General features: G+C 62.9%; 1 protein-coding gene across 3 annotated transcripts in view; it reads left to right on the forward strand.

The window, feature by feature from the left end:
- TBC1D16 (TBC1 domain family member 16) overlaps window positions 1-18,465 on the forward strand; it is a 73,317-nt gene that overhangs the window by 8,700 nt on the left and 46,152 nt on the right. For all 3 annotated transcript variants that reach the window (XM_059147333.1, XM_059147335.1, XM_059147334.1), the window contains exons 2-3: window positions 3,150-3,389; window positions 6,041-6,629. In XM_059147333.1, coding sequence (XP_059003316.1) covers window positions 3,212-3,389; window positions 6,041-6,629 — 767 coding nt within the window. In that variant the 5' untranslated portion in view covers window positions 3,150-3,211. The remainder of the gene's footprint in view (window positions 1-3,149; window positions 3,390-6,040; window positions 6,630-18,465) is intronic.

The following is an 18,465-nucleotide window of genomic DNA, read 5'->3' on the forward strand; positions in this document are numbered from 1 at the left end:
AGAGTCTCAGGGCGGGAGAGCGTGCGGTCCGCGTCGGGTGTGCGGGGAAAGGGGATTGTGAGCTTGTGTTTTGGGACGCCCTTCAAACCTTCCAGCACGTTCTTCTGATTGTCCTCCGCGGTGGCAGACGTCTTCACTGAAGGGCGGTTTGGGTTCTGGACTCAGCCGACAGCTGTTTGCAGCCCCGTCGGAGTTAGCGAAGGGACACCAGGGGAGACCCCGAGGGAGCCGAGGCCTCGGCCGCAGTGTGGGTCCCGGCTGAGCTGCCCTTAACACGAAACAGACCCCTGACTCCAGAGGCCGAGGGGACGTCGAGCAGCTCGTTTCCGCATGGATTATGGGCCGCAACGATCCAGTTTGGGGAATGAGGACCGAAATGAAAGTGTGTTACCAACGTTCGGCTTCCTCCTTGCTGTTCACTTTTTAAGACGTGGCTGGGGGATGTCAGCAAACCGGGCAGGGCTGTTCTAGAAAGAAGAGACTCATTTTCTTGTACGGCTCGTGAAGGGACCTTGTCGTTCTGGAACGATTCTTGAAGGCTAAAAATATTCTGGACAGCAGAGTCGTCGCTAGAATAACAATACCGACAGTTGCACAGACGACGCGATACGGAGGGCGTGTGATTGGTTTTTTTTTTTTAAAGAATTTTATAGGTGCTGGGGCTTGCCTCCAAGTTCAGACCAGTGGGGGGCTTATGGGGTGGCCACCCCCTTGACCTGCAGAGGCCGGGAAGGCTTCCCGGAGAGGCTGGCCTGGAGGCAGTTGGGGTAGAGGGAGGGGCCGAGTATCCAGAAGGTGGCCTGAGCCAGGGGTCAGCTGTCGGCAGCCCATGGGCCAAATCAAGCCTTCTGCTTGTTTTCTGGTCTTGGAGCTAAGGTTGGGTTTTATATTTTTAAGTGATTGGGAAGAAACTAAAAGGAGAGTTTTCTGTGAGGCATAGAGATTGGGAGATTCAGGTGAGAGTGTCCGTGAGTCAAGTCTCACTGGGTCACAGACACCCCTTCTGATTCCCGTCTGTGGCCGCTGCCACACGGTGGGACCGGCAGCCGCGGGGCCCGATGATTACTGAATGGTCCTTGAGGTCAGCTGGCTGCCCCCGGCCAGGGGGGTTGAGAGTATTGGTCTGGGGGAAGCCTTTGAAGGGTGGATTCGGGCCCTGGATACGACCAGGAGGGGAGTGATGTCCTCGGCTTGTGGCTGAGGCAGTGAGTGTCCCAGAACCGTGATTTTCAAGGCCATGTCGATATTGGGAACCCCGGTCATTCGGGAGAAGGGCGTGATGGATCTTTCTGGGTAAAGATGCGGACAAGGGAGGGTGACTTTCGGGCTGGCAGGAAGCCGTTAGAAGAATCCTGTGCTTGGGAGAGTTCGTGACTTTCTGGGGAGATCTGAGAACAGAGTTGAGGGCACGGGAGGGGCCCCCACAGGGCCGGGGGCTGAGGATCCGGCATGGAGCCCCCCTGGCCTCGGACAGGGAAGGGCACCCTGAGCCTGGCCCCCCTGCCCCACGAGCCTGTGCAAACCCTCCAGCAGAAAGAGCCTCACGTAGGGAACCCTGCAAACCAGCTCTGGGCTGGGGGAGAAGCGTCAGAAATGCAGGAGGTTCGAAGACTTGCTGTCCTGCGGTGAGACAGACAGGACATAAAACTGCACGGCCGTCTTACTGAGTGGCATTAAGTCCCTTCACGCCGCTGTGGGGCCGTCACCACCATCCGTGTCCAGAACACTGTCGTCCCAAACTGAAAATTTGGCCCCAAAACACTAACTCCCCATCCCGCCCCTCCCCCAGCCCCTGGCACCCAGCACCCCCGTCCTATGTTCTCTATCTGTGATTCTGACCCACGACTCCAGTGGCCTCATGGACGTGGAATCCTACACTCTGTGTCTTTCTGTGCGTGGCTGACATCACCAGGCACAGTGTCCTTGAGGTCCACCCATGTGGCTGGTGGCTGAGTGTCCTTCCTTAAGGCCGAATAAGATCCCCCATGCGGATGGACCCCGTTTAGTCTGTCCGTCATCGACGATGCTGTCGTACTGGCTCTCACCTCATTTCTTTTCTTTCAACGAGAGGAAGGCGATCCGGTGTCCCCGTCCCGGCCCTGCCCTGTGAGGCTGGCCTGCACCTGCCCAGCGCGGGCTGCGTCTCGCACACGCAGCGCCTCTGGCGGGGGGCGGCAGGGTCTGCGCACACGAGCTCACTCCCGTGGCTCCGTCCACGGCTCCGCTGGGTGGCTGCGTTCTGGGGCTCGACTGATGTGAAGCGTCTGGCCGGTCCACACTGCGAGCGATTTCTGACGGCTGGGCTTTCGGCTGGAATAAAAATTGCTTCGGGCCGTCTGCCGGGTGTTGGGCTTTTGTCCGGACCGAGGACTCCTCCTCGATGAGCTCTCCCGCTCACTCTCCCGCGCATCGCCCTGCTCCTCCTGTCAGGGAATCGCGAGGAGTTCTGGATGCGTCTGGGTCGGTCCTCCGGTTTCTCGTTTACTGTTTTAATTTTTATTTATTTATTTTGTACTTTTTTACGTGATCTCAACACCCCATGTGGGGCTCAAACTCATGGCCCCGAGATCAAGAGTCACCCCGTCCTCTGAGCCGGCCGGACGCCCCTCTCATTGCCGGGTTGTAGGCAAACTCGGGTCCTTGTGACACCCTTCCCAGCGGAGATGGCCCGTCACGTGTCAGGACATCAGGCCAGGCTGGGGGTGGAGGAGGCCTGGCAGGGCGGATGTAGGAAGGAGGTGCTCCCTGGAAGCCCGGTGGAGGGGCTGAGGCTCAGGACGGGAGGGCTCGTCGATGCAGACGCAGACGCAGGGCAAAACTGAGCAGAGACAAGTCTGAGCGTTTCCTGGCATCACCATGGGGGAGCAGAGCGCCCGTGACAGGTGGTTGGGCCCCGGGGAGACGTGAGCCATGCCTGGAGTCATGGCGGGAAGGGCGCTGCTGGTGGCATCCGTGGGTAGAGACCGGGGTCGCCTTCAGCACTGAGAACGACCCGGCCCCAAATGTCCATGGTGCCACGTGGCCTCGTTTTAGCAGGACCCATCCTGGAGGTCAGCGAACTTCCATCTGTCTTACGCTGGCCTGTGTGAGGCAGGACGCAGCGCCGAAGACACCCGGCCTGACGCGCCTCCTCTGTCTTTCTCCCCCAGCCACGTCCGGACGAGCCCCGCCTGGGCCGACGCGTGCAGAGGATGGAAGCACTCCCCCGGCAATGTCTCTGGGCCGCCTCCTTCGCCGGGCCTCCTCCAAAGCCTCGGACCTCCTGACCCTCACCCCGGGCGGCGGTGGCGGGCCCCTCTCCGTCCTGGATGGGGAGATCATCTACTCCAAGAACAATGTGTGCGTGCACCCGCCCGAGGGACTGCAGGGGCTCGGAGGGCACCACCCAGGTGAGCCCGAGAGATGGGAGGGCCTGGGCGGAGGGGCTTGGTTTCTTTCTAAAGTGCCCAAGCCCCAGCTTCGGAAAGCTTTGGGCCACTTCCCCATTTGTCCTGATTCCCCCATCTTCGAAGGGGCTGGTGACCTTTAACTTGTACACGTGGGGCGGGACGGCTTACGGGGAATTAGCCTCAGAAGAGGACATTAGGTCATGCCCAGCTGCTGGGAGCAGGGAGCCTGCAGGCAGGGATGCGGGCAGCCCTCCTCTGTGGGCACGGACTGGTACCCATGGGCCCCCTCCACTGTGGCACGACCACACCCCTCGAGCTAGGCCTGGTGGTTGCTTCCCTTCCCACAGCCGGGAAGGCCGTGATGAGAACCAGGTAGACTGTAGGGCAGGCCCCGGAAAGCACCAGTCCTGTCTCCACCTGTCCTCTAACCCCCCGGTTCTGAAATCAGGGCAGAAAGCATCAGCTGGAGTCTGCCGCTGGGAGATGCGGGGGCCACAGATTCATTCCCCTAGGGCCATGCCCGGGGCACACCAGCACCAGGGCCTCCGTGAGCCTGGGCTGGACACTGTTCCTGCAGTGACAGCAGCTTGGCGATCTTGTGCCAAGTCGCAGACAAAGAAACTGCCTCTTTCCCGGGGCTCAGGCTGTTTCCCGAGCCCTGCTGCGGTGGCCGGCCGCCCGGTGCTCCGCAGGGCTGCGGCTCACAGCACGGAGCAAAGCAGTCGCGGAGCAAAGCAGTCGCTTCTCTTCCAGGTCGGGTACTGGACTGTGGCTGTCCTCGGGCCGGGGCGGGTCTGAGGCTGTTAGATCCGGTCATAGCAACGGGGCACTGACCTCCCTCAGCCCCGCTTGCCTCCCACGGGAAAGACAAAATGAAGGGTCAGTGATACCCAAGTCCTGTGTCCTTTGTCGCTTCTGCCGACGGCTGTGACAAGCACATGGTTTGCCTTATCTGTACGTTACCCTCCTGAGAGTGCCGGGAGCTGGGACAGGCCTCCGTTTTGGACGAGGAGGCTGGTGCTCAGAGAGGCTGGGCCGTTCCCAACGCTAGCCCGGGCAGGAGGCGGGACAAGGGCAGGCTCTGGGCGATCTTTGTTCTTCCCTCGGCCTCCCCGGGCTGCTGGAGGGCCCTCGGGGCCCCCAGTGCACCTGCGGGGGGCCGGCTGCGGCCTGTGGACTCGCCCACCCAGCACAGACAGAAGCCCCACACCAGACGTCAGACATCGAAAAGTTAACAAATGACGGTCAGGCCTGAGCACTTTGCTGTATGCAAATTATGCGTCTGCAAAATACTGAATGAGTGAATTAAAAGACAAAATGTTTAAATTACGTTAATGAACTGGTCCTACCTTGGTGAGTCTGTCTTTGTAGCCCCCGACGGTCGGGTGCGGGTTCGGAGTCTTCAGCCCCCACAGGTCCCAAAGCAGGAGAGTCCGCCTCCAGCCCAGCTCTGTCCTGCACTAGAAGGGACCGCAGGCACCCACGTGGGGACACCCCAGCCTGCCCACAGCCCCCACAGACAGCTCAGGAGCAGGCCCTGGGAGCCGGCTCCAGGCCGTGTAGACAGGGAATTCTAGCGTCCTGCAGTGCGCTCTGGTGGCGTGTGGCCGTGGACTCCTGACCACGGGGCCAACTCTGAGGGTTCGAGGAGGGGACAGAGGTTCTAGGGCCGGATCTGAGAGTGTCAGCTCTTCTGGTCTCAGTCGGAAAGAACAGCACAGCCCTGGGAGAACGTCGTGCGGATGCCGCCGTGATGGAAGGCCCCGGGGTGAGGGCAGAGTCCTGGGGCTCCCCTCCCCGTCCCCGAGCCACAGGATCTGAGGGAATGAAACACGTGGCCTCCTCTGCTCCTTACTGTTATCCCGGAGTGTCCCCACCTCTTCTGGAAATGGGAGCGAGGCTCAGGAGACTGGTGCAGGTTCTCAGAGCTCCGGGGGATGTGACTGACGGCCCAGTTCGGCCCCGGGGGCTTTCTAGAGCAGAGACCAGGAGGCCTGGGCACCTGGCATGATCAACCCAGGAGTCAGGACATCCTGAAGTGTCAGGAAATGCCGCTTGTCCCCAGACTGAGCATTCGGGGGCCCAGAGAGCCCACCCACTGGCAGCCGCCTCTGAGGGGCACCGCTCTTCTCTGGCCCTGTCCACGGTCTGGTGCCTGACATCGGGGACGCCCCTCCTTCCAGAAAGCTGCATTAAAGAAGACACACCGAGACCCCAACTGACTGGAAAACGCCCAACACCCTTCTTTGGATTTATTTTGTATGAGACAGAAATAAAGTCCGCAGCTTCCGTCACTCCCAGGCGTGGTGAAACGGGGCTCCCGGGCCCCTGGGCTCGCCCAGACCTGGAGGCTGGCTGTGGGGAGGGAAGTTCCGGGGTTGCCGGACCGTGGCCGGGGTGGGGCTCTGAGCAGGAGGAGGGCTCCCCAGGCATGGGGAAGTGGCGACAGGCCACTGCCTGGGAGCCCGGTCCCTGAATCGGCTACGTGCCCCCGTTTTCACTCACTGAGCCGACCGCGCCCTTGGCCACGCTGTCCTCGGGGCCGGGCTGTCTGTCCGGGTCCTGTCCTGGCGGCCCAGGGCGGGGCCTTGACCAGGAGCCAGACAGAGGCGCCGCGGTCCCTAACGCACCTGTCCTCCCGACCCTGGCAGGATACCTGTGCCTGTACGTGGAGAAGGACGAGCTGCTGGGCAGCACCGTCATCCTCGCGTGGGTCCCCAACTCTCGCATCCAGAGGCAGGACGAGGAGGCGCTGCGCTACATCACCCCCGAGAGCTCGCCCGTGCGCAAGGCACCCCGCCCACGGGCCCGGCGCGCCCAGAGCCTGGGGACCCCCCACCAGCCCTCCCCTACGGAGCCCAGGCCTGCCCTGACCCCCAGAGATGAGGACGCCCTGGTGGTGGCACAGGGCAACCCAGACGCCGGGCTCGTCAGCCCCTCCCCTCCTTCCGAGGACGGGGAGAAGCTGGCCCGGGGCTTGGGGGTGGCCCCCCCGCCGGCCCACAGCGACTCCGGGATCCTGTCGGCCGTCAGTTCGCAGGACGGGGCGGAGGAGGGGCGGGAGCCACGGCCCGAGGCCAGCGAGGAGGAGGGCTCCCTGGAGCTGTCGGCCGAGGGCGTGAGCAGGGACAGCTCCTTCGACTCCGACTCCGACGCCTTCTCCTCGCCGTTCTGCCTCTCGCCCATCAGCGCCGCCCTGGTGGACAGCGGCAGCTCCGTGTTCCTGGACAGCGAGAGCGGGTGAGTCCTGAGTCCGACCCGCAGGGCCTGCCCTGCGCCTCGTGGGGGGCGATGGCGTGAGTCGAAGCTTTGCTCCCTGAGGGCTGTGGGCGGCCTGCGTCTCGCCCTGCCGGGGTCCGGCTCTCCTGACGCCAGGGCCTCAGCCCCCGTGTCCCACCACTGATGCTGCTCGAGGAGACGGTGAAGGACCCGCGGAGGGGGGGTTCTGCCTTCTCGCCCGTCCCCTTCCCCTCGGCGGCCTCACCTAGGATAAGCCGTGCCCACAGGGTGGACCTGCCCTGTAACCCAGGCTAAACCCCATGGGCCCAGGCCCTGGGAATCCTGGTGCCCCAGTTCGCATCAGTGGGGGGACAGTGGCTTGTGGCCATCCCACAGACCCCAGGCAGGCTTGGAGACTCCTGGCTGGTAGCCCAAGGCCTTTGGGGTTGCAGCCAAACCAGGCATGTGGCCCAGCCCCCGCATCCCGGGGGAACCTTAACCTTTCTGCCCAGACCCTTGAGCTCTAAGAGGCTTGAGCACAGTCCTGGGGGTGATGTTCTTGTCACTCCCTCTGTAGCCTGAGAGCCCAGGGGCACCCGATGCTGGCTCAGGCCACATCCTGTTCTGGGTGTACCTGACCGGAGAGGGTTGTCACAGCCGGTAGCAGCCACCACGCAGCATCATGAAGGGGCCGCAGGGCATTGCCGGGGTGGGCGTGCCCAAGGCTCGGGAACAGCGGGCTTGCACTATCCTGGAGAGGCCAGGGCCTGCGCAGGCCGGGCCACCCCTGACCTCGGCAGCCCCTTCTCATGCTCCGGGCAGGGTCCTTGCTCTCATTAGGTTTCTGGGTGGACAGTGGTCACGCCCCTAAGCCCTGCTGTGTTCAGCTGGCACGTGATCACCAAACTCGAGCTGTGAGCTGGGCGCGGGCGAGGTTGGAGGCCTCAAGCACTGGGGTGGGCACCAGGCTTGTGCGCCTCGGGCAGCTCCCGCTTACGCTCACAGCTACCTGAGACCCCGCGGGCGGGTCCTGCCATCACCGCCCCCCGCCACTCACACACACCCAGAAAGGGAAAGCGAGGCTTGGAGAGATTATGTAACTTGCTGGAGGTCGCAAAGCCGGCACGCTAGAGGAGCTGGGTTTGAGCCCAGCTGGCTCTGCCCCAGACCCGGAGCACACGAGGTCACACAGGACGGACAGAAGCGGGGAGCAAAGGAGTAGGAATCTGAGCTTCTTGGGTTTTTTCCTGGTTTTATCCTCTCAATACGATGCGGTCCACTGGAGCCTGGGAGTGGCCTGGTAACCGCTGTCCACGTCCCGGAGAGTGCCTGTGGAGGGGAGCGCCGCACCCCCTGTGCACTGAGCTGTGTGGGGATCCCCACCAGAACCGGCCTGGGATCCAGAACAGCCTGGCTTCCCGCCGCGGGGCTTGGCCGGAGCTCCCCCTGGTGGTGCCACCGGCCAGCGCAGGGAGACCTGCAGGTGCTGGTCACAGGCCCAGGTGGCGGGGACAGGTCCCGAGTTCCATCTTGACTGTGACTCAGGTGTGCTGGGCCTGGCCTTTGGTCTCATGGCAGAGGTCGTAGTGGCAGAACCGGAATCAGGGCCTGATGTAATGGGCCCCGTAGGGACCCCAGTCGCGTAAGGAGCTTGGATTGGGAGTTCGGGAGACCTGGCCGGCATGAGCCCGGGAAAGCACTGTGTCTTCTTAGAACCTCCGTCTCCTCGTTCGTAAGAGGAGGATAGTAACCTGTTTTATGGGGTTACCTTGTGAGTTCACTGCAGGCTGCTTGCCCCTGCCCCCCGCCTTGCTGGGTCTGCACGCCGGCTGCCTGTGGGCACCTCCCAGGGGACACGTCTTACTCTCCTCATGGCCAGGCGATTCCAGATGCGTCTAGACTGGAGGTTCTCACCTGGGGCCGAGTCTGCCCTAAGGGACACATGGCAGTCTTGGGACACATTTTGATTGGCCTCTGGTGGCTGGAGGCCAGGGTGCTGCCGAGCACCCCACATGCCCGGGACAGCCCCCCATACAGCGCGGTCCTGTGCGCGTCTCAGTGCTGAGGCTGAGAACCCTCCCAGACACGGGGCGGCCCCAGAGTAGGGAAATTTTGTTTTCCTAATTGTGGTAAAATGCACATAACACAAAACTTGCCGCTGTAACCAGTTAAAACTGTCCCATTCCATGGCCTTTAGCACTCCGTGTTGGGCAGCAGTGACCGCTGTCGGGCTCCCGAACATTTTCCTCACCCCAAAAGAAGCCCCACACGCGCTAAGCCGCTACTCCCCCTCCGCCCTCCCCCAGCCCTGGCGGCCACTCTCCCACCGTTCTGGACGTTTCCTGTAAGTGGAATCACGGCATAGGCGGCCATTCGTGTGTGGCTGCTTAGACCGAGCACGGTGGCCCTGATGTCCCTTGACGATGTCCCTGACGTGGGCCTCCTCTTCGTGGCTGGCTGCCACTCCAGGGGACTCCAACGGCGGCTGGATGCCAGAGCCCCGCTCTGTACCACGTCAGGCCCCCAAGGGAAAGTGGGGGGTCTCTCCGGAGCTGGGGTTCTGAGGCCACGTTAGGAGGCCTCTCGGTGGTAAGGCTCCCGGAGCCAAATGTTTGCATTCCAGAACCCTGGGCCCCCCAATTCCCTTTGGGGTCATCTGTTTGCTTGGAGCTGCTTCACAGACAGTGGGCCGATCTTTGGGCGTGTGCAGCCGGCCGTGGTGTGGTCGGGACGGGCCATGTCTATCAGAGAGACCCCGCAGATCGCGACACGTGCTCTTCAGGCCCGAGCAGTCCAGTTAGGCTGAGGCTTCGTGCTGCGACGGGATGGAGACGGACGGGAGCCCTCGTGGCCTCCTGGCCGGGAGCCTGTGCTCAGCTGAGGTGGGGGCAGGGCCGAAGCGGACACGGCCTGCGTCCCACATGGGACCTGATGGGTGTTCCAGGGAGGCACCCTGGTTCCTGACCCAGCTGCGCGTGACAGGTCGCTGGGGGCCTTAAAAAGCAGGTGTGGATTCTGGAAGGGGCTGGGGTGGGCCTTGGAATCTGCATTTTCCCGGGCCATTGTGACAAGCGAGGGCCAGCTCTGGGCGCTGGGCACATTCACTTGCCCCTTTCCTCTCCGAGCCACCACACCAGAGACCGTGGAAGCAAGGGGACGGCTCCTCCACTCCCTCCCGCCGCCACGCAGTGCCCACACGGTGATGGGGCTGGAAATCCCGCACCGAAGGGCCCGCGTGCGGGACACTGTAGACCAGGCACTCTGCGCCCGGCTGCAGGTGAGGACGCCCCGGGTAGCCTTGGAAACGCCTCCTGCCCGGGTGGCAGCCACACCTCCAGCTGCTGGGAGCGGAGCCCAGGGGTTTGCGGCGTGGCTGCCTGGTTGAGACCCGCAGCTCTGAAGGGGACCCCAGGAAGAGAGGCGTGGTCCGTGAGCCCCGGACTGAGAGGGCGTCTGGCGGAGGTCCAGAATGCCGGCATTGGCTAGAGCAGCCACCCCGCAGCTGGGCTTGGCTTTGAGGACTAGCATGTGCCCATAGCGGCTCCTGGAGCCAAGGGTCCCACTGTAACTGGGCACTGGGTCCCCAGGAGGGGTGCAGGCTCACGGGATCCCTCTAGTGGCGGAACCGGAGAACTACATGTGGAGGCGGAGAGGCAGGCTAGGAGGGGCGGCGAGGACCCCCCACCCCACCCTTGACCTGAGAGCCCCTCCAGCATTTCGTGATGTGAGGGCAGTGTCCGTATGTGTGCTACCTGTGGGGCACAGCCGGGCAGGGCCCGGTTCCCAGATGGCCAGACACCTGCCACACCCCACCCCCACCCCCCTCCCACCCCCTCCCCACTCCCAGCACAGTGATGGCCTGAAACCCTCGACCGAGTGAGCGCTCAAGGCCCACTGGGGAGCGGGCGGCCACGGAGCGCTGCTGCCCGGCTGAGGTCCGAGTCCCGGAGCAGGGTGGGGTTCTGTGACTCCCTCCGCAGCAGGAACAAGAGTGTGGGATGGGCGAGCCGGCGAGGGCGACCGTCGGGCAAGGGCAGCAACCAGCCCACCGTCTGTCTGTCCTGGGAGGTGCCCAGCCCCATCTGAAGCGCCGGTAGGTGAGGGTGTAACATAGCAGGGCCCCCGTGCGGGCCCCTGGGGGCCTGCCGAGCGCCCCCGCCCCGGGAAGGGCATCAGAGATGCGTATGTAGCTCGGAACGCGGCCGCCGTCTCCGAAACCCGAAGTCCTCTGAGTGCTGGGAAAGAGCCCGAATCACGGAGGTGAAACACATTGGCGAGAAGATGTTCATCGTGGAGCTTTTTACAGCGGAGCGGAGGGGAGGGACTTACTGTCCGACAGGCGAGAAGTTCACCCTATGAGACAAGGGAGTCTTATCAGGGGTCCGTGGGCCCCCCGCCTCTTGGGCCGCTTTGTGTGTGTGCTCACGGGGGTCACTGAGGAGGGGGCAGCACCCGATTTCCTCAGGCGTCTGTGACTCCCGAGCGTTTGGACCTCAGTGCCTCCTGGAGGAAGGCCACGCGGTGTTCAGGAAGGCTGAGCCGTCAGCGTGGACGTTCGTGGTTCTTAGCAGCAAAGCAGGGCAAATCCCACGCATGTTTTGGTTAAAGTCTGTGGAAAGGCCCTGAGCGTGGGTGAGGCCGTCCGGGGCAGGGGTCGGGGGCCGCAGGAGAACCTCCCGCCTTGCGGGACAGACTCCAGCTCTGTGCCTGCGACGTAGTGGCCGCTGGCCTCCCGCGCAGCTGGGATCTCTGGAAACGTGGCTGGTGTGGCTGCCGGCACGGGACTTCCACGCTCCGTCATGTTGCGGGATCTAAGTTTAAATGGCGTGTGTGGCCGCCGCGTCGGTCAACACCGGTTAGAGAACAATGTGCTGAGATGTTACCACGTTGTGGTTAAAGTTTTCCTTTTCTCAATTTTCAAAAACGTTATTCTGTGGTTGTATTCATTTTACGGTAAAAACTGAGTTTTTAAAACCAGAAAGCCGGCTGAAGTGCCCGAGTCAGACTGCTTTCCCCCGGCCTGGACTGCACGCTTGTCCGTGAAAAAGCTGTCGTGCTGGCCAGTGACTGAGGTCCCGCTGGCAACTGACGGTGGCGACCTGCCGGCCGGTTCCCAGAGCTGCGCCCCTGCCCCGGGAGAGGCTGCTGTTTCCCGTCTCCTGGGGTCCTCTTGCCCTTTCTGGTGCCTGCTCTCAAGGTGGCCATCCCAGGTGAAGGGTGGCATGTGGGGTTATGGAACGGGCTGGGGGCCTCTCGTGGTGGCTTCCTGGGTGCCGTGAACCAGCCTGCTCAGATGTGGGTCTAGGCGAGCAGGGCACAGGCACTGGGGAGACGCAGGCTGGTGAACACCAGGTGGGGTCCTGTCGGACGCCCCCCTCCCCTCGGAGTCCTGCTTAGATGCCCCCCCTGCCCTCGGGGCCCCGCTCGGACGCCCCCCGCCCTCGGGGCCCCGCTCGGACGCCCCCCGCCCTCGGGGCCCCGCTCGGACGCCCCCCGCCCTCGGGGCCCCATTCGGACGCCCCCCGCCCCCAGTCTTTGCTCCTGCCCTTCCGCATGCCCGCTGCCAGCCGTCCCCAGCCCGCCCACTGTTCCGCCGTTCCCCAGCCTTGCTGCCCGTGTCTAGAATGTTCTCCCCTGTGCCGCTGAAGCCCCAGGCAGCCCGTGGGCCGGGGACGACCCTCCTCCCCCCCGTGTTGCACTCTGCAGGCTTCCGCCCCCCGGGCACCCTGTTCCTGCCCCCCGTGAAATCCCCGGCCTGCGCTGTTGCCACCCCTGAGTCTTCGGGTCCGTGCGAGCAGCGCCGTGTGTTTCCAAACTTTCTGTGGCGGCAGACGCTGTCCAGGCGGTCGTTCCTGGCCACGTGTGGCTGTGGAGTGCTGGAAGTGAGCCTCTGGTGACGGACCAGCTGGAGTTAATTTTGTCGGTCCTCAACGAGTTTAAATTTTGATAGCCTCACGAGGCCAGAAGCTTCCGTGTTGGGCAGTGCTGGTCCCCATGAGACGGTCCCCGTGGGGAGGGCCCTCCGATTCTCTGTTGAAGGGAAAGGGGTCACAGAACCAGTGGCCAGGTGCCCCCCCTTGGTGGATTTCCACGGGAGCCGGAGGGTAGGGGGCCGTGACGCCGCAGGCAGAAGCTGGCGACAAGGGGCGTCCTTGCCCGGCTCCAGGCGGCCGCACCGCGGGACACGAGGCGGAAATAAATGGTATCTTAAGTGCTTTTTGCCTTTAGGAGGAAAAGGCTGCATGACACCGGGCGATCAGCTGTAGAGGCTGAATTATTGATATCTGTCTTCCTTGTCGGTGTAACTGGCCCGTGCACACAGGGGACACACCGGAGGCGGGAACCCCAGCCTCTCAGAAGGATCTGGAACTGGCGGGCTCGGTGGTCCAGGTCTGAATGCCTGGAGGTGTCGTGTCAGGGAGCAGCCACGGGGAGCTGGGGGTGTCGCCCAGGGTCCCCCGAAGCCTGCTGAGGGTGGCAGGTGGCGTGAGACCACAGCTCTCAGACGGCCTGGCCGTTCCTTTTCTGCATAGCAGCCTCTGGCCGGCTGGGGGCCCCTGCAGGGGAGCGGGCGAGAGGGACATGACCCCGAGCAGCACAGGGCGTCGGGGGGGACGGGGGAGCCTCCAGGCGAGGTGACAGTGTGTTTGCACTGGGGGACGTCCCAGGAGGCGGCTCCAGCAGCAGCAGGACCAGACGGGGGGCGGGGAGGGCGTGGGGACGGCCACCACCACCCCGGAGACAGGGTGCCCGGCTGCCCGACCAGCTGCGTGTCTGGACAGACAGGAGGGGGGCGGCCGGGAGCTGGCGGCGGGTGGGGTGGCGGGGAGGTGGAGGGGTGCGTCCCTCCCTCGAGGTTTCGGGGAGCTCCCTCTGCGCCCCGCCGTGGGCCTGCCCGGTGCCCCGTCACCCCTGCGGGTGCTGCAGGAACGCCCACCTCGCCCCTCCTGGGCCCTCAGCAGCAGCCTGGCAGCCGCGAAGCTGGCAGTTTCCAAAGATCTGTTGTTTGGGTTTGTTTGTGCTTCTGTAACTGGGAGCTGAGATGTATTTCTTTAAAACATCCCCTCTCCCGACACCCTGCAATCTGTTCTGGGCTTCGTTAAGACTAATCTTGTCTTATGTTTCTGTAGCACTCGGCAGGCTCCGTGCCGGCTCCCCCTCCCCTCCGCACGCCACCCCCCTCCAGTCAAGGTGGCAGTCACCAGCTGCTCCGTCTGCGGTGGCCGACACCCGGGTCTGAGGGAAGTGGCTTCGGGAAGGGCAGCCGGCAGGCGGGGGCCCTGTGGACCGGCCCGTGCTTCCGGGCGGGCAGGCTAGGAAGCCTGGCGGGGGTCCAGGACCAAGGACGTGCCCTTCACGGTCTGGCCTCAGCCGTGGGAGCCCCTTATGGGGTGGTGCTGCCGCTGGCTCCAGGAGCTTAGAGAGGCTGCCCGGGAGCCTAGGCTGGGCCTTGACAGTGCCCTGTCCTCCGATGTCCAAATCAGGGAGCCATCAGGGCAGGGAAGGGACAGGCAGGCTCGGTCAGGCTCGGTCTCCTGGGTCCCATGGGACTGGGAGCCCAGCCAGCGCTGTGGTCAGACCCAGGTGTGAACCTGAGCCCCACCATGACCCCTAGGGTGTGACCTCGGCAGTGTGTTTCATCTCCCCGTGCCTTGGTTTCCTCATCTGTGAAATGGGGCCATTGTGGGGAGAGAGTAAGGCGGTAACAGAGAGCACGTGGGGGAGACTCGGCCATCGGTGGGTCACCCGTCGCCGTTGCCAGCACGGTCCGCAGGACAGGGACGCCTGCTAGGCACCTGACCCCGTGCCAGCCCAACGGGAAGTGCTTTGTAGCGGTGTCTTGGGGCTGCTTCGAGGAAGGACCACACCCCGGGCAGCTGAGAACAGCAGAAACGGAGACTTTCCGTCTGGAGTCTGGAGGCCCGAGATCGGGGTGTCTGCAGGCCTCACGCCCTCCAGGGCTCTGGGGAGGATCCTTTCTGCCTCTGCCCGTTCTGGGGGCTCCAGGCATTTCTAACGGCTGCGTCCCTCCATCGCCGACTGTGTGCTCACGTGGCCTTCTCCGCCACGGCTCCGGACACCTCTCTGTGTGAGGACTCGGGTCGCGAGTGTCGGGGCGACTCTGAACCCAGGGCCTCCTCCTCTTGAGGCCCGTGGCCGACAGCCTCTGTCAAGACCCCGTCTCCAAAGAAGGTCATGTTGCGAGGTCGCAGGTGGACCCGAAGTTAGGCGACACTGTTCAACCCAGCACGAGATTAGGGTGAGCTGGTGCCTTTCATCGTGGAAACAAGGCCCAGGGCAGGTGCCGTCCCTGCCCCGTTTGAGCGAGAACAGAGGCGCTGACAGCCTGTGTCCCTTGCTGGGGGTCAGAGCACGTGAGTTCCTGGCTGAGAGGCTGGCCTGGGGGAGGAAGCAGCGGCCGGGAGTATATACCCGGCTGGGCGTGGCCGCGTTCCAAGAAAACTTTATTTATGGACCTGAAATCTGAAATTCATGGAGTGTTCATGTGTCCTGAAATACCGCCTCCCTTTTGATTTCTTCCAACACCGAAAAATGTTCAGACCCGTTCTTTGTGCAAGAACCTGTGCGCGGACGCGGGTGGCCGCCTCTGCCATGGCCGCCAACACTTGGGAGCCAACGTGATGTCCTCCGGGAGATGAATGGACAAATGCACGGCGGTCCGTCCGGTGAGAGGTTTCTGGTCATCGCCAGAGAGTAGCAGAGGCTACCCTGGGTGATCGTAGTGAGAGATGTGCGGCTTCGGACCCCTGCCCAACCCAGAGTGTACGAGACAGGAGCAACCCATGGGAGCTGTGCTTTGGTTATTGGCGGTGGGGAATTGTTGCTGGTTCATGGATTGCGACCAGCGTACCGTGCGAATGCAAGGTGTTAACGACAGAGACATCGCGTGCGCGCGCACGCGTGTGTGTCGGGCGGGTGTATCTAGGAACCTTCTCCTGTTTTTCTGTAGACCTAAAACTGCCCTAACAAATTAAATCTGCTTTCAAGAACAAGTTCTCAGCTCTTGGGGGGTACGGGGACAGACAGCGGAGGCCGTAACAGGTGATTCTGGTCTCGGCCAGCCCTGAGCAGCAGACGTGTTAACGTTGAGCCCCCGTACGTGGTAAAATTTTCTAATAATCTCGTTTTTGAACACTAGATTTTGAAATGCAAAAAAAAAAAAAAACCCACAAAAAAACCCCCATGCACAGGGAGGTCCCACGAACCCTTCAGCCAGCCTCCCCCAATGGCATCACCCCGCCCGAGACCATAGCACGCCTTCCAAGCCAGGAAGCCCGGTGGAGGCTGGGTGCCGCAGAGCTCTGTGCGGTGATGTCATTCTGTGTCACCATCAGCCCAACCGAGGCGCCCCAGCTTGGCACCGCCAAGAAGACCATCTCACCGTCAAATTGCTTTTGCATCCGTGCCGGCCGTCGTTTGGGCGTATTTGTGTGGGTCTAACAGCCACCCTTTTTAAAAGTGAAAAAGAGACACGTAAGAGTAATTTTAACGGTTATCCAGCATACCCCAAATATTACCATGGCAACGTGTGATCAACGTCCCATTATTGGTAATGTCTCTGGGGACCGAGTCTTAGGAATCCCGCGAGCACTTCACCCGTAGAGCTCATCTCAGGGTAAACTCACCATCCTTCCCGTGCTCGGGGCCACGTGTGGCCCGGGGCCACCGCGTTGGCCGGCTCAGTCTGCGTCCGGCTGTTTTGTTTAGGTTTTTCTGGGCAGCCCTTTCCCCTGGACGTCCCTCTCTCTTTGTCTGTGATGGCTGGGCAGCTTCTAGGAGGAGGGCTGGGCGGTGTTCTGTTGTCCGTGCTAGGGAAGTCCTGCGGATCTGACCCCTCCCTGGCTCTGAGCAGGGATTTCGGAGGTCCCCAGCGAAGGGTGTCACCCAGGGAAGTGACCGCACCCGGCGGGTCCCCTGGAAATCATATTGTTGCTGTCTGCCCTGCAAAGGACCGTCCGGTCTTCAGAAAGCTGGCCTCTTTCTGTGAAAGCTGTCAGGACGGGGAGGAGGGAAGTGCGCCAGTCCCTCCAGAACCAAGAAGGAGGACGTTTAGCCTCCCGGAGAGGGGGCACTCCCCGGGGACGCGGGCTCCCGCTGCAGGAGGCACGTTGGCCTTCCTGCTCTGCTCACAAACCATGACAGCCCCTCTGGGGGTCCTCGATGCAACCGTGGATGATTTGTTGCGCGGGGCCTGGAGGGATGCTCGCCGGGGAGCTCTTCTCTCTGATGGCATGAAGCCGCCTTCGGGAGCAGGAAGCCAGGGTCCCCAGGGCTCCCTGGGTGTTGCCTCAGCAGCGCTGGGCAGGAGCTCCAAGGGGACCGCAGCAGCTTCCTAGAGACGGAAGCAGGAGCTCACAGAGCAGGGACACGGCAGCGCCTCCCAGGTGAGACGGGGCGCTCACGCTCTGTCTCTGGGGACCCAGGTCGGCTGTTGCAATGTAACCCAATACCGATGACACTCTCCCTAAAAGAGAGGAGTAGTGGCAAATGACCTTTGTCTTTTTTAGGGGGGGGGGGTTATTTGCTTATTTGAGAGAGAGAGCGCGCACAGGGGGAGGGGCAGAGGGAGAGGAGGAGAGAGTCCCAGGCAGGCTCCCCGCTGACCACGGAGCCTGACATGGGGCTCGGTCTCACCACCCTGAGACCATGACCCCATCTGAAATCAGGAGTCGGAGGCTTCACCGAGAGCCTCCCAGGTGCCCCCGACCTTTGTCTTTTGACTGAAACGTCCTCGTACCCGTGCTGTTTGCGTCAGCATTCGTCCCCAGCAGAGTGATCCAGAAGGACATTCTTGCTTGGGTTTTCTGTTCGCTTCAGCCAATGTTCCTCAAACGCCTGTGATGCACAGGGGGACAAAGCGCTCCTGGTAGAGCCCCCACCTCTGTTCAGAACACGCATCCCGCTTCGGGGAACCCGAAGGTATGGTTTTCCTGATGATCTGGCCTTTGAGGGTGGAGGCCTGGACTCCGAGGCGAGCAGGTGGCCCAGGACAAGTCCCTGCCCTTCCTTCGCGCAGGCGGTGACGCAGATCGGTCCCCGAATGCAGTGGTCCCGGACCCGAGCCCCAGGTCCCATCACGGCTCTGTCCGGCCACATGCCCTGGCAAGTCCCTGCCCTCACGGCCCCCCTTTCTCCTCCACATGGTGAGCACAGTGACCGGTGCGACCACAAGGCTGGCATGGGCTGTGGCCCCTCCGTGCTCCTGGGGTCCTCGGTAGCCAGGAGCTCCCCCCGCATCTCAGCCTTAGGTCCCGGGAGGGGGGCCTCGGACTGGCTCAGGGTTAGAGGCACAACCTCTGCTCTTCCATTTTGCTCGGTGGCCTCCAAGAAGGTGCGGACCTTTCGGGAAGAGGGGCCTGTCCTGTGGGTCTCTGAGGGTTTTTGGAGCCAGAAGGGGCTTAGGAAGGAGGTGCCTGCCAGGGTCGGGGAACATGAGAGTAAGAAGCTGGAAGGGGGAATGTTCTGGAAGGGGGAGGGGAGGGTGGCTGTCTTCTGGCAGGAGACCTGTACACATGAGGGAGGTGGGGTAAGACAGACCCCGGACCCAGCGGAGGGGGCAGGCGGGCGGTGTGGCCTCTCCCAGGAGCCCCGGGGCTGGTGGCTAGTGCAGGCTCTGTAGACGGCAGACGCACCAGGGTCTGTCTTGCTTCTGTAAATATTTAAACACTGGAAGGATTATTTTTGGTGGCTACGGTCTCTCTCCGAGCCTGGCAGGCTGCCGGGCTGCCAGGAAGGGTGTCGAGTGACAGCGGGCTCCCTGCACGCCCCCCACACTCCCCGTCCTGGTGATCCGGGGGCCACCATTTGATTGGGGTCGTGGCCCCCCCTTATGGGA

Source organism: Mustela lutreola, chromosome 15 (assembly GCF_030435805.1).
Source record: "Mustela lutreola isolate mMusLut2 chromosome 15, mMusLut2.pri, whole genome shotgun sequence".
Classification (NCBI taxonomy): Eukaryota; Metazoa; Chordata; class Mammalia; order Carnivora; family Mustelidae; genus Mustela; species Mustela lutreola.